Here is a 15,492-nt window from a genome sequence, read left to right on the forward strand (position 1 = left end):
ATATGGGGAAAAAGCGAGAACAGGGTACTGAGTTAGATGATCAGCCATGATCATTTTGAATGGTGGAGCAGGCCCGAATGGTCTACTCTTGCTCCTATTTTCCATGTTTCTATAATACCAAACCTATATTGTTCACACAGGAGGGTATCAAAACTAGCAGACATCGTTTAAAAATTAAGAGTAAACTAAGGAATTCATACAAAGAGCAATAATCATAAACTAGTTATGATATTTTGAAATATATTTTAAGGATAATGCCAATAGACTTGCTGCAAAAGCTGGCAGTGAAAACCCTGTTACTGTAACATCAGGTATGCAAGTCACACTTTCATGTACATTTGTCTCCTCTAAATGTATGGGAAACAAAATATATTGGATTTTATCTTACTTGCATAGCTAACTTTAATTCATAAAAGAAAATACTGCATTTAACAGTTGGAATATTACATCAGATTTGTTCATTCTAAATTAGGTCTAGTAAGAGTAATCTACAAAGATAAGAACAGATGAACAGGAAAGTTGCATCACCTTTGATTTGATGCTGAGACCACCAGTGTCATAAACAATACCCTTGCCGACCCAGGCTATAGTTTGTGTAGCATCCTCTGGTGTATGGCTAAGAATTGCAAGAGCAGGTGGGTTCACTGCAGCTTTTCCAACTCCATAGATACCTGAACAGCCAAATAAATACAAATCAAATGGACTCCTAATGGAAGAAAAAGGATCGCCAACAGATATTAAAAAGGGCCAATTACAATGAACTTGGCTGTCAAGGTCCCAGTTTACACTTAAATACTACCCAATTGGCTAAATGTTCAAGTGAACCAGAAATAGACCCCAAACCTAAACACGCTAGGGCTAATACTGCACCTCAAAAAAATGGTCTAATCCCAACGCTACATAAGATTACATAAAATTTCTGCAAAGAACACTTCATCCTGGCAACAGGAATACTGATCTGAAAATAATTAACTGGGACAAGATATAGAACATTTTAAAAGTTTATTTTATGTGGAAAGTTGAACATAGAAATGTGCAGGGCTGGAAACGGCTATGGTGGTCCATTTGGCAGGTCCCAAAGTTTTTAAAACATATACAGGACTATTCTCTATGTCTTAATTACTGTTTGCCAAAACAAAACTCAACCTCTCTTGAATTTGGCAACTAGCCATCTCTACAGTCTCCCTAGGCAGTCTATTCCACAAATGCACCACCTTCTGTGTGAAGTAGCAAAACCTAAACTGACTGTTCACCTTTGCTCTTCTGAGCTCAAATGCATGCTCCCAGACGGAGTTTGTGGCCACGTCAAGGTTAATTTTACCTATATGCCTCAGAATCCTGAACATTTCAAGCAGCTTCCCCCCACTCGGCTTCTTTTCTTCAGCATAAACACTCTGAATTTCCTTCTTCTTTCCTCCTAGCTCAGGTCCCTAATTCCCAGCATCAGTTTAGATGCCCTTCCCTGTACTCTTTAACAATCAGAATGTTCCCACTCTAGTAATCAGAATTGTGTACAGCACACCAGGTAGGGCTGAACCAGCTCACTATTACTTCCTGGCAACCCCTAGCTACACACTCAGAGTGATCGGTGTAATTCCATATTATGTACTTCCATGAAGTAGGGACCACGGATCGAAGAATCAAAGCCACAATGTTGTAGCCCTATCGCTGACCCACGCTTGTTAGGCGCATGGAGTCATCCTGATGTCACCTACTGTGCTAATAGCTTTAACGAGCTGTCCACCAATATCCTCGGGAACCCTTCCTGTGTTGCGTCCTACTACCATTCATTCATCTTAAAATCCCACTACTTACACCACTTCTCCAGTCTCGGCACCTTATACTTGTTCACATCGAATAACATCTGCCAGTTGTCAGTGCAATTCCTCAATCTATCCAAATTTCTCTGTATTCCTTTGAGGGCCCATTTCATACTCTTGCGCTTCTAGCTCAGACTGATGTCTGCAGGGAGCAGCTGGCAGGAAATCACAGGCGATTTTCTGCTCATTAAGATTTATGGTTCCTGTTACTTGCAGCCTCCTACTATTTTTTTTAAAAAGGAAGTCTGGGATAAGGTCATTTGTCTACAAGGCCAATCCTGCTTTTAGCCACATCTGGCTAAACAATGTTTACCTTCCAGCTTTAACAATACCATAATTTTGATCTTCTAAAAACATCATTTACTCTACAATAGACATTACCTCCAAATCCCTTGTGATTAAGTTCCTCTCCACGGATAACGGTGGGAATAATGCCCAGCTCGGATCCAACAAGTTCGATTTCCTAGTAGGAAAGAAAAATAAAATCTTAAATGAACCTCTCACATGGAAAATGAAGTCCCCACCAGAGTTTTAAGTGAAGAATTGTGCAGGGTGGTGGATGTGATTGCAGCACTAAGTAAAATCGAAGCACAAAGCATGTGAAAAGGCCATTGAGCTCATTCTCCAGGACCCAATCTGACGTCATTTTTTAAAACCCCAAACGTTCATTAATCAGCTGAATTAACAACTGACCCACTTCCTTGCTGTAATATAATTAAAACAGCACATGATTCATTCCAAATTAGGTAAAAGTGGACAATAGCATTTCTACAGTATGCTGGAGGACCGTAGCGCTCCATAAAGAATGATAGTAACCATTGGCTTGGCTGAGTCTATCGTGCACATCAAGGAGGCAAACAAGTTTCTAATCCAGAAACAGCTAATGCATACAAGTTGAAAAAAGAAAATTTATAATGAATTGGTAATAAGCAGACAAGCATCACAAATTCTTTAAAGTAATCCTTTGTTGCACCTCCAACTTATTGGAATGTCAATGGCCACAAACACACAGTACTACAGTCATCAACAAGATTCACTAATACAACTAACCAGTGTTCCAACCTCAACGTATGCATCAGTCACATGCTATTGGATCAGACAACTCCAGTCCCCACCCACTAAATGCACTCATTTGGCTCAATTTCCAGGCCAGCTCTGAGCATCATGATGCATGTCATGTCAGCCTTTTCTCAGTGGTAGCACTCTTGCCTCTGAATCAGATGGTTGAGGTTTCAAGTCCCGCTCTAGACACTAGCACAAAATCTAGGCTGACATTCCAGTGCAGTACTGAGGGAGTGCTGCACTGTCAGAGGTGCTGTATTTCAGATGAGAGAAAAACCGAGGCCCCATCTGTCCTCTCAGGTGGGTGTAAAAGAATCCATGGCACTATTTCGAAGAGCCGCGAGTTCTTCCCGGTGTCCTGGTCAATATTTATTCCTCAACCAGCTTCACTAAAACAGATAATCTGGTTATTATCTCATTGCTGTGTGAGTTTTCTGTGCGTAAATTGGCTGCTGCGTTTCCTACATTACAACAGTAACTACACTTCAAAAAGTACTTCATTGGCTGTAAAGCGCTTTGGAACGTCCTGAGGTTGTGATAGGCGCTATATAAAAGTGTAATTTATTTCTTTCATGTCAGTATTTCATTTTGTTACTGACATTTTTAAACCCAAAGCAATGTGTGTACTTAGACATTCTGAATGTAGTTAAAATATTCTACAAAGCTCATTTGTGTCTCACAAGGAGATTTTTTACCCAAGGTTACATATACAAATCTAAGATATCAATCTGTCTGAATCAGCAAATCATGATGTCCAAGACATTTAAGGGGTGCAGAGTAAACATGTTCCCCCAAAGAAAAAAAGGGTGGGGCTGCCAAATCTAAAGCCCCCTGGATGTCAAGGAGTATACAGGGTAAGATAAGGCAGAAAAGGAAAGCTTATGTCAGACACCGAGAACTTAATACTACAGAAAGTCTAGAGCAGTATAAAAAGTGCAGGGATGAAATTAAAAAGGAAATTAGGAAAGCAAAGAGAGGGCATGAAAAAATATTGGCAAGTAAAATCAAGGAAAACCCAAAGATATTTTATAAATACATTAAGAGCAAGAGGATAACTCAGGAAAGAGTAGAGCCTATTAGAGACCGAAAAAGTAACTTGTGCGTGGAGGCGGAAGATGTTGGTATGGTTCTTAATGAATACTTTGTTTCTGTCTTCACAAAAGAGAGGGACGATGCAGACATTGTAGTTAAGGAGAAGTTGAAATATTGGATAGAATGATCTTAGTGAGAGAGGAAGCATGTAGGGGATTAGCATCTTTGAAAGGAGATAAATCACCAGGGCCGGATCAAATGTGTCCCAGGCTGTTAAAACGAGCAAGGGAGGAAATAGCGGAGGCTCTGACCATCATTTTCCAATCCTCACTGAATACAGGCCTGGTGCCGGAGGATTGGAGGACTGCTAACGTTGTAACATTGTTTAAAAAGGGAGCAAGGGATAAACCGAGTAATTACAGGCCAGTCAGTCTAACCTCGGTGGGCAAATTATTGGAATCAATTCCGAGGGACAGGATAAACCGTCACTTAGAAAGGCACGGACTAATCAAGGACAGTCAGCATAGATTTTTTAAAGGGAAGGTCGTGTCTGACTAACTTGACTGAATTTTTGAGGAGGTAACAAGGAGGGTCGATGAAGGTAGTGCATTTGATGTAGCGTACATGAATTTTATCAAGGCTTTTGACAAGGTCCCACATGGCAGACTGGTCAAAAAAGTACAAGCCCATGGGATCAAAGAGAGTGTGGCATGTTGGATCCAAAATTGGCTCAGTGACAGGAAGCAAAGGGTAATGGTCGATGGGTGTTTTTGTGACAGGAAGAATGTTTCCAGTGGGATCCGCAGGGCTCAGTACTAGGTCCCTTGCTTTTTGAGATATATATTAATTATTTGGACTTGAATGTAGGGGGCATGATTAAGAAGTTTACAGATGATACAAAAACTGGCCGTGTGGTGGATAGTGAGGAGGAAAGCTGTAGACTGCAGGAAGATATCAATGGGCTGGTCAGGTGGGCAGAAAAGTGGCAAATGGATTTCAATCCGGAGAAGTGTGAGGTAATACATTTAGGGAGGGCAAACAAGGCAAGGGAGTACACAATAAATGGGAGGATAATGAGAGGTGTAGAGGAAGTGAGGGACCTTGGAGTGCATGGCCACAGATCCCTGAAGGTAGCAGGACAGGGAGATAAGGTGGTTAAGAAGGCATATGGAATGCTTTCCTTTATTAGCTGAGGCACAGAATATAAGAGCAGGGAGGTTATGCTGGAACAGTATAAAACACTGGTTAGGCCTCAGCTTGAGTACTGTGTACAGTTCTGGTCACCACATTACAGGAAGGATGTAATTGCACTAGAGAGGGTACAGAGGAGATTTACGAGGATGTTGCCAAGACTGGAGAATTTTAGCTATGAGGAAAGATTGGACAGGCTGGGGTTGTTCTCTTTGGAACAGAGGAGGCTGAGGGGTGATTTAATTGAGGTGTACAAAATTATGAGAGGCCTAGGTAGAGTGAATAGGAAGGGCCTATTTCCCTTAGCAGAGAGGTCAATAACCTGGGGGCATAGATTTAAAGTGATTGGTAGAAGGGTTAGAGGGGAAGCTGGGGAAAAATCTTTTCACCCAGAGGGTGGTAGGGGTCTGGAACTCACTGCCTGAAAGGGTGGTAGAGACAGAAATCCTCAACTCATTTAATAAGTACCTGGACGTGCACCTGAAATGCCATGACTTACAAGGCGACGGACCAAGTGCTAGAAAGCGGGATTAGGCTGGGTGGCACATTTTCGGCCGGCGCGGACACGCTGGGCCGAATGGCCTCTTTCTGTGCCGTAAATTTTCTATGATTCTAAGATCTGGATCATTCATACATGAAAAGTATGTTTTAAAATGGTACATACTTGTTAATCATCATTGTTGCAGGTCTAGAAAAATTTGCTATGACAGAAAATGTATAGTGGATGTTTTGACTGTTGACATTGAGTGGAAATACAGGAAAAATTAGCTGAATCAGTTTATGCTGCTGTGTATATTAGCTAAAGAATCAAACATGCTCACCGCAAGGAAGTCATCTGTATTCATCTCATTGCATGGCGTATCCACAATACGAGCAGCCATTCGGATGCCTTCAGCAGCATTTAACAGGCACTATGGAAAAATAATGGTAAGTACTGGAAATCCATCAGAACTATCAGTACCTCTACCCTAATGAGATTATTCTATCAGCGTTATGGCCTAAATGGCTAGCTTTTCTCTACAGAACAAAGTGAAATCCTCAAATTCTCAACTTTTAAGAACAGGTGCTGCTCAAGTTACCACAGTGATTTATATTATGGCACCAGAAGAGCAACTACGCTGAACAATATTTAAGATGCTATATGAAGTGAAAGGCTGTTGTATATAAATTATTCTTCCCTCTAATAATGCAGAATTAGAAAACCGCTAACCACTTAACAGGCTTTATAGCTTGGCAAAAGTTAAGATCAAAATTTTGGTATTTTATGCTTTTAATACAAAAATTGCTGCAGTCACTGTTGGAGGGTAATTAGAGGCTATGTTGCATTTCCTCACAGATGATTCAGTAAGTGTTTGATTATTTTAAAGGAGTATGAAAGAAGCCTAGTGATCAATGTAAAGTAAAATAACAAAGACTTTTAGAAGCACATACAGAGTAAACAAAAAAAAATCAAAGAATGGTTGGGACCACAAAGATGAAAAGGGTTGTCTGGAACTTCATAATGAGAGAATAGCAGAGATGAATATTTTGCATCAGTTTTTATAGAGCAAAGTGAAACTAGGGCTATAGGAATACCCGAGGAAGATGTGGAAGAGCCACTACTGGAGATAAATATTCAAAAAAGGCACTCTACTAAAAAAGTTAATATGACCAAAAGCAGAAAAGTCACTAGGCCCAAGATGGCATGCATTACAGAATACTGAAGGAGATTAGAGAGGATCTCGAGAAGGCACTAACCATAACTTAACAAAAATGTTTGGAAACAGGATTTGTCCTAAAGGACTTCAAGGTGGCAAACGTTACCCCTGCCCCTCAAGAGGATCAGCAAGTCAATAATGGCAAATTCCCCTGACCACCACTGTGTGCAAAGTTATAGGGGGTAGTTTTACAAGTCCGCACTGGTCACAAAATCATAGTGTGATTGCTGGCAGCGCAGCTTTGTAAAATTACACCCCCACTCCCCCTCCCCAGGAGTCTATGATACAGGATGAAGTTAGTGAACACTTAAAGCCACAGTTTAATCAAGGAAAGTCTGTGTGGATTTCTAAAGGACAGATCTAATGACTAATCTAAATTAGAATATTTGGAGGAAGTGGACAGATAAAGGATGTTGTAGATATGAATTTACAGAAGACGTTTTTAAGGTGCCATATAAGTCGCACAGAGCAAGCATTGCCAGAGGTGTGATAGGCCAAATTACATTCTCCTGTGTTGTAATTTCTATGATGCTATGTTTCTATGATTTTGGTGACCTACAAAAACTGTTAGTACATCAACTTAAAAGATCTCATTCAAAACATTTGATTTTACAATTCCATTTGTTGTCAGGCTGTGCCATCAGCCAAAATTATTACCAAATCCTACAAGCCAACTGTAGCCCAATTCATCACAATGTAAGCAAACTACGTAAAGTTAGGAGACAACAAAAACAAACACTATTAAACATAAATCAGCAATTATATCGACTCAGATCATCTCATCATTGTGCTATTACCTACCGCAAGTGTAGATTCAGTAAGCGGATCATTATTTTCTCCCACCAAAACAAACTCTACCGTAACAGTGAGTTTGTCTCCTTGTTCGGGCAAGCCAGTGCGTCGACTGAACAGAGGAAATGCCCTTGTTAGTGCACATGCTGAGGCAAAAACCTCTGCGTATTCACAGACTAGCTGAAATAAAAGTTATAATCACAATAAGTTAAAACTAATTTTTTTTTTAAAAAGTACACATAATTTACTAGGCACATCTAAACCATTTTTTCCTGCAAATGAAACTATTGCCACTGTTCTCTAATGGAGGACATACACCAGAAAAGTTGCTCAGCGAAGTCAAAATAATTTGTCAGCCTTGATGTTGGGTCATGTGATGAGACTCCTTCTGGTTGCCTTGTGCAATTTTTAAAAACTGTTGCTCACAGTTTTAAGTAACTAGCTTTCCCTATAGTTTGTGCCAGAGATTACTATCCAATTTACTAGCCTCTGTTGTGTTGGGTTGGGTTCAGTTTTGCCTATAGTATTTGCTAAATTGTACATTTCTCAGATACTTGATTTAGCAAATACTCTTGGTTCTAGTTACATAGTGTTGAGCAACAAGTTGATAATTCCGTTAAAAGTATATAACCTGTGTGATGAAAATAAAACTCTGGCAATGATCATTTTAAGTGGGGTTATGAGAAGGGGTGATAATGTCGAATAGTTTTATTTCAGACATAAAGCTTTTTAATAAATATTTAAATGTTTATCTCAGAAGGTCAAGGAAGGTCAGTCGATCCTAACTCATTGACATATAAAAAGAAAACAGGCTCCCATCCAGTTGTGTGTTTTTTTAATTGATTACAGGATTTTTGCCCCCATGGATTCACTCTTTGTGAAAAACTTCCTGATATCAGGCCTAAATTTGCCTTTTGTTAACTTGAACCACTCCCCTTGTCCTACGGTCATGGTTTAATTTAAATTAATTAGTGTTACAGGTTTATCTTTTATTTACCATTTACTATACACCTCTGGATTACCACTAAGATTCTGAGGGGGCTTGACAGGGTAGATGCTGAGGGGTTGCTTCCCCTGGCTGGAGAGTCTAGAACTAGAAGGCATAGTCACAGGATAAGGGGTCGGCCAGCCATTTAAGACTGAGATGAGGAGGAATTTCTTCACTCAGAGTGTTGTGAACCTTTGGAATTCTCTACCCCAGAGGGCTGTGGATGCTCAGTCGTTGAGTATATTCAAGGCTGAGATTGATAGATAGATTTTTGGACTCTAGGGGAATCAAGGGATATGGGGATCAGGCAGGAAAGTGGAGTTGAGGTTGAAGATCAGCCATAATCTGTTTGAAAGGCAGAGCAGGCCCGAGAGGCCGTATGGCTCAGTCCTGCTCCTATTTCTTATGTTTTTATGTTCTAGGAGATCCCTTTTCAAGGCTGAAAAGCCCAATCTTCCTCATTCTTTCCCATAACTAAGTCCTCTGATTCTAGGGATTAATCTTGTGGCTCTTCTCTCAAATGTCTTCAGGGCTTAACCAGGGCAGACTATAGCTGCAGGTATTATCAGCCTCAATAATAAGCTAGTCAGGAAGTGTTGTTACATTGTACCAGAAGAAGCACATTAGTCCCTTACCCACAATGTTCAAGTACATTTGGTCTCTTCAGGAAATCCCAGTTTTTCATTACATGGAAACAGGCACTGAATTTTATTTCTCAAACGGTCACTGTTATAGAATCTGACAAAATACATTGCCAATGTTGGATAATAAACTCACTCAACAGATATTCCTATTAGAGACACCATTAGAGGTTATATTACAGGCACCCATTTAGAGCAATATGGAGACAGAAGACCAGAGTTGGAATGCCATCTCCACACTGCTCTCTAATCAGGAAAGCAAGAAGTTCCAGTCACCGGCAACCGCACTGTCAGTTCAGCAACATTAATTCTCAGTTTAACTAGTTTTTGCACTAAGAAAGACTTTTCTACCAACAGTACATTAGATGAGAATTATCACACAGAATATATCGTGATAAAAAAGTTGCTCAAGTATATTGATCCTCAAGTGGATTTATTTAGCCACTTCAGTTGATTTCTAGTAACCGTGAGCTCAAATTATTCAAATGTTCACATAAGTCAACCTGAATAAAATCATCATTTTTACAAAGCTTCCATATATTACTTTTTGAAAATGACTTGAAATTATTAGAAAAGGCAGTAAAAGGGATGCATTGAATTGATAGCTGATAAATTATCATAAATGATATTCAGTATTAAGAAAACTTAAAATTGGAGTTATGGGGAACAAAAATGCAGCAAAGAATTCAGGAAGAGCGTATCTACATTGGATCAGGGTGTTACTGGACATGAACAAGAGCCTAGTTGATCACTCACCACAATGCACTGGTTAGTTCTTCCGGACAAGCAGCTGCGAATCAGTCGTGTGAGAAAGTGAGCTGAAGAAGGGCTGTTGTGGCGGCTGACTTTCGACGGGAGCGCTGCCACAAAAGCATAATGGAGCCAGAGAGAACAGGTATCTATTGGATTTGGATTCAAAGCGCTCAGTGCAGTCTGCCAGACCTGAATGACAAACAAGGTGTTACTATAGTGCAGATTTGGAACTTCACAGGAAAAAGATTACTACAGCAAAATTATATACACACTGGGCAGATACAACAGTAACAGGCTGTTCAGCATCAGGAGTTGCAGCACAAGATTTCATAAAGGGAACGTTACAATCATTGGGAAAACACATGAATCCAAGTTTTATTTGAAATGACTGAAGAAACTTAGATCAGCAAAACTTGTCATTTATATATTTTAAAAAAAAACACAAAAAGCATATTCTGAAGAATGCTAAGTATCTCCCTTGTTGGCTTAGTAGATAAATGCACATGGTGTGGTGCACAGTGAAACAAACCATAAGGATTCCTGCTTCGGTCTGTATCGAGTTAGCTGATCTCAGCCAAAGTTGGAGCTGGGGCAGTACAATGAACTATGGTGCTGGTGGTAGCAGGGATGGGAGGGCAAAATTAGCCTCAGCTCCTTCTTCAAATGCAGTAATACCTGCTGGAACATGCATGTGTATGGATATCAAGTGAAGCACTACGTTTGGCAAGATCAATGTTGGACTAGAGGGGGAAAAAAAAGAGGTGGTGGATTCAATCACATCTCTCCCTACAAGTACCGATTAGAAATTAAATTATCGATGCAAAAGTTACCACCGCAATAAATACAGGGTCTGATTTTATGAATGCAAACTGCTGAAGGGTGAGGTTTCCCGCTAGGAGTGTGCATTTATAAAATCGGACCTGTAATTTCTACTGCAGAACAAGTTTACCTAGGTAGCCAAGAACTAATAGGAATGCAGATAAACTTAGACTGCAGTTACACCGTTTTTGAACTGAGCGCTGTAAAAGTTTTAGTATACGTCAGGAGTTAGATAGGTGATTTCACTCCCAAGCACTCTAATGAAAGAGCTATTACCTCTAATAGATAGTCTCATACCACTTTGGCTTCAAATTGAGTATAAAACTCCAGCCTGGCATAAAGTGGCATGTTAAAAGTGCCCAGGTAGTCTACTAAACCCATTAGGGAACTTAACACAGATTTTTTATTGTTCTTAGTGTTATGAGAGAAGCACTACTCCTGTCCGCTCTCATAACATTACAATTAGCTGTCTGTGGAAAGTAACTGTGCATGTATACAAGCACACACGTCCAGAGTTTCAATGTTACTGAGCTTAGAGTGAGATGTAGTTAACAGTGTAACTTGGGTCTGCCAGTTGACCTAGCTGAGACTGGTATTTGTACTATAACTGCAGCATTCAATAACTAGAATTCTTCTTAAACCCTTACACTACCCCAGGTTCAAGTAAACGCCTGTCTTCCAGAGCTAAGCAATTTTGTTTTCAGCTCATAGACTAGTACAATGAAACAAACATGAATAAAGCGGCTCAAACATGAACCAACAGCTTTACTACAGTGACATTAACCCTAAATCGCATCAAAAGGATAAATTCACCAATCTTGCACTACCAGCAGGGAGGGAGAAGGGTCAGAGGATCAACGTTTGTGTTGTGGTCCTGCCTTTAACTCCTGCTCCCTTTAAGCATGGCTCTATTGGGAACACAGAATCAGTGAATTTACCCATAAAAAACTAAACAGCAATTTTATATTAAAACAAAACCATGTAAACAATTCACATGTTCTCACCATTGTTGTTGCCATTTTTCCCTATTCTCTGTGCTATTCTTAACTTCAATTGCACTCTTTTCTAATGATTTTAACTATTTCTATATTGCTATAAAAATAAGCCAACCAAGCCAATCTTGAGAAGCTAATGACAAGTAAACTTAGGGGCAGATCCCACAGCCTGACAGTGCCCAGAGGAATAAACTCAAACTCATCCAAGGTACTGGGAGGTCTAAGCTGACAAAAGAAAACAAACTTCAAGTAAAGCACAACAGTCTTCAGCTAGACAATCTGCACAACCAACTTTGTTACTGGGTAAATGCTGTATGCACTGCAACACTCTGCACTGTGAAACGGTAGGATATGAGTTTACATCTGCAATTCCCCACATGTTCAGTTACTAATTAATCGTGGGCTAATCAAGTTATCGACAAAAGGGGGAAGTCTACATAAAACCACACAATTGTATGACTATGAAAAGTCTGGCTGTTTGCATGCTCCTATCAGCTGCTCATGGAGCACTACAGGCAAAGGTCTGAAAGCAGGGTGTAGCCTAGAGATCAAAGTGAAGGACAAAGTTTAAAGATAACAATACTTTAAAAAAGGCGTTATTACCATAAAACATTTCTCAGACAGGACTTTATCCTGCTCCAGTCTGTTCTAAGTATTCTACCACCATATTGGACACCCACAGCAAGTTCTTGGTGCAGTGCTAACCATTTAAAACATTGTCAAAAAAATTAATAGCACCACATACACACACATAGTTATCAATGAAATGATATCACCATCATAACCCTCCTATTTATAAATTCTAAAATCTCTCATAAAATGCATCATGAAGTCACAACACTAAAAATAAATATTCTAGGAAAACCAAGCAATTTTAGGGCTTCGTAGGAACATAGGTACAGTAGGCCATTCCGCCTGTCGAACCTGATCCGCCATCCAATTAGATCGTGACTGATCTGTATCTCAACTCCATTCACTTGTCTTTGCTCCATCTATAGATCTCAATCTTGTAAATTTCAATTGACCCAGCATCCACAGCCTTTTGGGGTTGGAGTTCCAGACCTTCAAGTATTTATGCAAACTGTTCTCGTCATTCTGGGGTATGCTTTTAATTTTACATTGCTGCTAACAGAACTGCTAATACAACAATTCGATTATGTTAACAATCTGCCAAAATCGCATGCTCAAAAATAGCGTTCCATTTACCCTAACTTAACTATGAATCTGCAGTCTAATCCCATTTCCTAGCCTGTGTGTGGTCTAGTAACATACAGTATACTAACAGTGAAGCTACTACATCAATCACACAGAGAGAATATGGATCATCTGATTTTGACGTTAATCTGATCACTATCCCTTGCATGTAACGTTTGATAGGAATGGTTAGAGGAACGGGAGTTAAATAATATTTAGAAGGCGAAACGCAGCTCCTCTCAGTTACAATGAAACGGCATTCAACTAAACTACGGGGAAGTAACAGCGGCGCATTTATAGGCGTACAATAACTCAAAAAAATATACAAAATATTGCACAGAGCTCATTGGGGTTTACAGGGTCAGTTATACACGAGGAAAGGAAAGGGTAGTAGCAATACAATCACAATTAAATAGTGACCACCAGTTTCAGTAACCGTCTGTTGGGTCTAAATCATGCAGTTGATTCTCACGGTTCATTATATTTAGCATTCTCCCCCTTAAAGTGGGGGCACTTTAGTATTGGTACTGCTCCCGTTAACGATGTAAAAAGGAAGAGAGGGCTGATATGTTGGATGATGATGATGACCAGGAAGCTTGTTGGGTTTAAAAATACCAGTGAGCTTTTCAGCAACCCAGCCTTTACAGAGAGGGGTGGAGCTGCACAAGCCGAGGAGGGGATTTCATTGTAAGTTAGAATGAGGCCCAAACGATGTTCTAAACTGCTTCACTCTTGCTAGTTCCCAGGTCACTGCAGCCTCACGCTGGCAGGCGGTCTGCAGAGGGGCTGAATGGCCTAACCCCGGGCTCCTCTGAACCAGGGCACCATTTTGGAATTGTTTTCTCACTACCTCCTGGGTCACCCGGGGCTCCAGTTTCCCCTTCACTTGGCTCCAGGTAAGTTTCTGCAGATTTGGCAGCTGTCCCACGAACAACACCGGCCTGGAATGAGGGTCGGCGTCCCGGGCGCTGGCCGTAAACTCCAGATGTTCCACCACCACTGCCGTCCCGCTCTTCTCGCTGCCCTTCATCTTTTCTGTGGGAACGACGACGGCGGCGGGCGGCGGCGGCGCGCGCGCGCGCGCGCATATGGTGGGCGCGCACGAGCAGCCGGCGGCTCCCGGACCTGGGGCGCGCGTTCACCCCACCCGCGCACTGCAAAAAAAGGCAGAGAGCAAACGTGCAAAGTGATGCTGTCATTTAAGAGTTCGTTTACTTTTTATAAAAAACATTTAAGTAGGAAAAGTTTTTAAAATGGCACAGCTCGAGTACATATATAGTGTGTAAATCTATACAGGCAGCATCACAAAAGCTTTCATTGTAGGGCTAGTAAAATCTAAATGTCATAATTCCATTCCTTTTTTTGTGTTCCTCACCTGTAGCTTTCCTTTCGTATGTTAGGTGACATAATAACGTGCATCCAAAAAAACCCCCAGCGATGGTGAGGATGCGAAATTGACCAGGCTGAGAGCATGAAAAGACCTGAATAATTTGGAGTACTACCTGGGACTGAAAAGGCTAGATTCACCAGCCCATGCGACTATAATAACATTGCTCTGGAATTAGATAAGTCTGCATAAATTATTTACTTTCTGTAGAAGTAGCAGTCTCTTAGTTCTCCAAGAACCTTTACTTAGCAGACATAGAAAGGTGCCTTTATAGCTATTTTACTTCTTGTCCTGAATACACTGTACCAAGTGAGGTTGTATTAGCCAGTTACAGGCAGCAAAAATTATCACAACTTTATAAGTATCCAAGATCAGAAAAAGGTGAGAGTGAAGCCAGCTCCAATATCGTCGCTTGTGCACAACGTGGGTTCAGCCGGAACTGAAGATCCAAATGGAACAGATAACCCCACTGCTAAAAGGGGACTCAGTAACTCGACATTCTTGCAGCCAATGCCTCCGTCTCATAGAAGGAAGGTTGAGTCAACCACACAGCTCATGAACATGCCATGTAATCTCTGAAACATTGTTAACTACCAATATCCAGATGATAAATCTGTCCAATAAAATGGCTCTCAAAAGCTGTTAATTTATCAGCTATCTAGGGGTTTAACTCTAAAATAATTTCACCTGTAATCTCAGACTCTAGTCACTTAATTAATACTCAGCATCCATCAGTGCTCATTTCTAATGATACACTGAATTGCCAGCCTAAATTTGGCTACTCATTTTAAGTAACTGTGCGTTAAAGATTTGCTATTCAGACTGCTAGATAACTCTGACTATATCTATTAAGTATTCATGTATCCAACTTTAATCTTGAGTTGTGATTTTGTAATCAATAAAAAAAATCTTATAGTTGTCTAACTGATGATTTGGCAAGAAAGAGTTCATTCACTCAGCAGCTTGTAGGTATTCTCATATGAGGGCTGAACGAAAACCTAAGGTTAATCTAAACTAGTTGACTTATTCCATAAAGCACACAAATACATTTACACTCATTCTTTACTCCTGCTCCCTGTGGTTACATACAATTGTTTGGACTAAACTGCCAGAATTCCTAA

The 15,492-nt window shown here is 40.4% G+C and overlaps 1 protein-coding gene across 1 annotated transcript in view; it reads right to left on the reverse strand.

The window, feature by feature from the left end:
• The window catches only part of LOC137310547 (probable aminopeptidase NPEPL1), a 29,600-nt gene extending 15,551 nt beyond the window's left edge, over positions 1 to 14,049 (reverse strand). Inside the window, exons 1-6 of the mRNA XM_067978319.1 lie at positions 13,835 to 14,049; positions 9,980 to 10,165; positions 7,604 to 7,774; positions 5,927 to 6,016; positions 2,202 to 2,283; positions 529 to 671 (exon numbers count right to left, since the gene is read on the reverse strand). Of these exons, the coding sequence (XP_067834420.1) occupies positions 529 to 671; positions 2,202 to 2,283; positions 5,927 to 6,016; positions 7,604 to 7,774; positions 9,980 to 10,165; positions 13,835 to 14,014 (852 nt within the window). The 5' untranslated portion in view covers positions 14,015 to 14,049. The remainder of the gene's footprint in view (positions 1 to 528; positions 672 to 2,201; positions 2,284 to 5,926; positions 6,017 to 7,603; positions 7,775 to 9,979; positions 10,166 to 13,834) is intronic.
• Positions 14,050 to 15,492: the final 1,443 nt, after the last annotated feature.

Source organism: Heptranchias perlo, chromosome 3 (assembly GCF_035084215.1).
Source record: "Heptranchias perlo isolate sHepPer1 chromosome 3, sHepPer1.hap1, whole genome shotgun sequence".
Lineage (NCBI taxonomy): Eukaryota > Metazoa > Chordata > Chondrichthyes > Hexanchiformes > Hexanchidae > Heptranchias > Heptranchias perlo.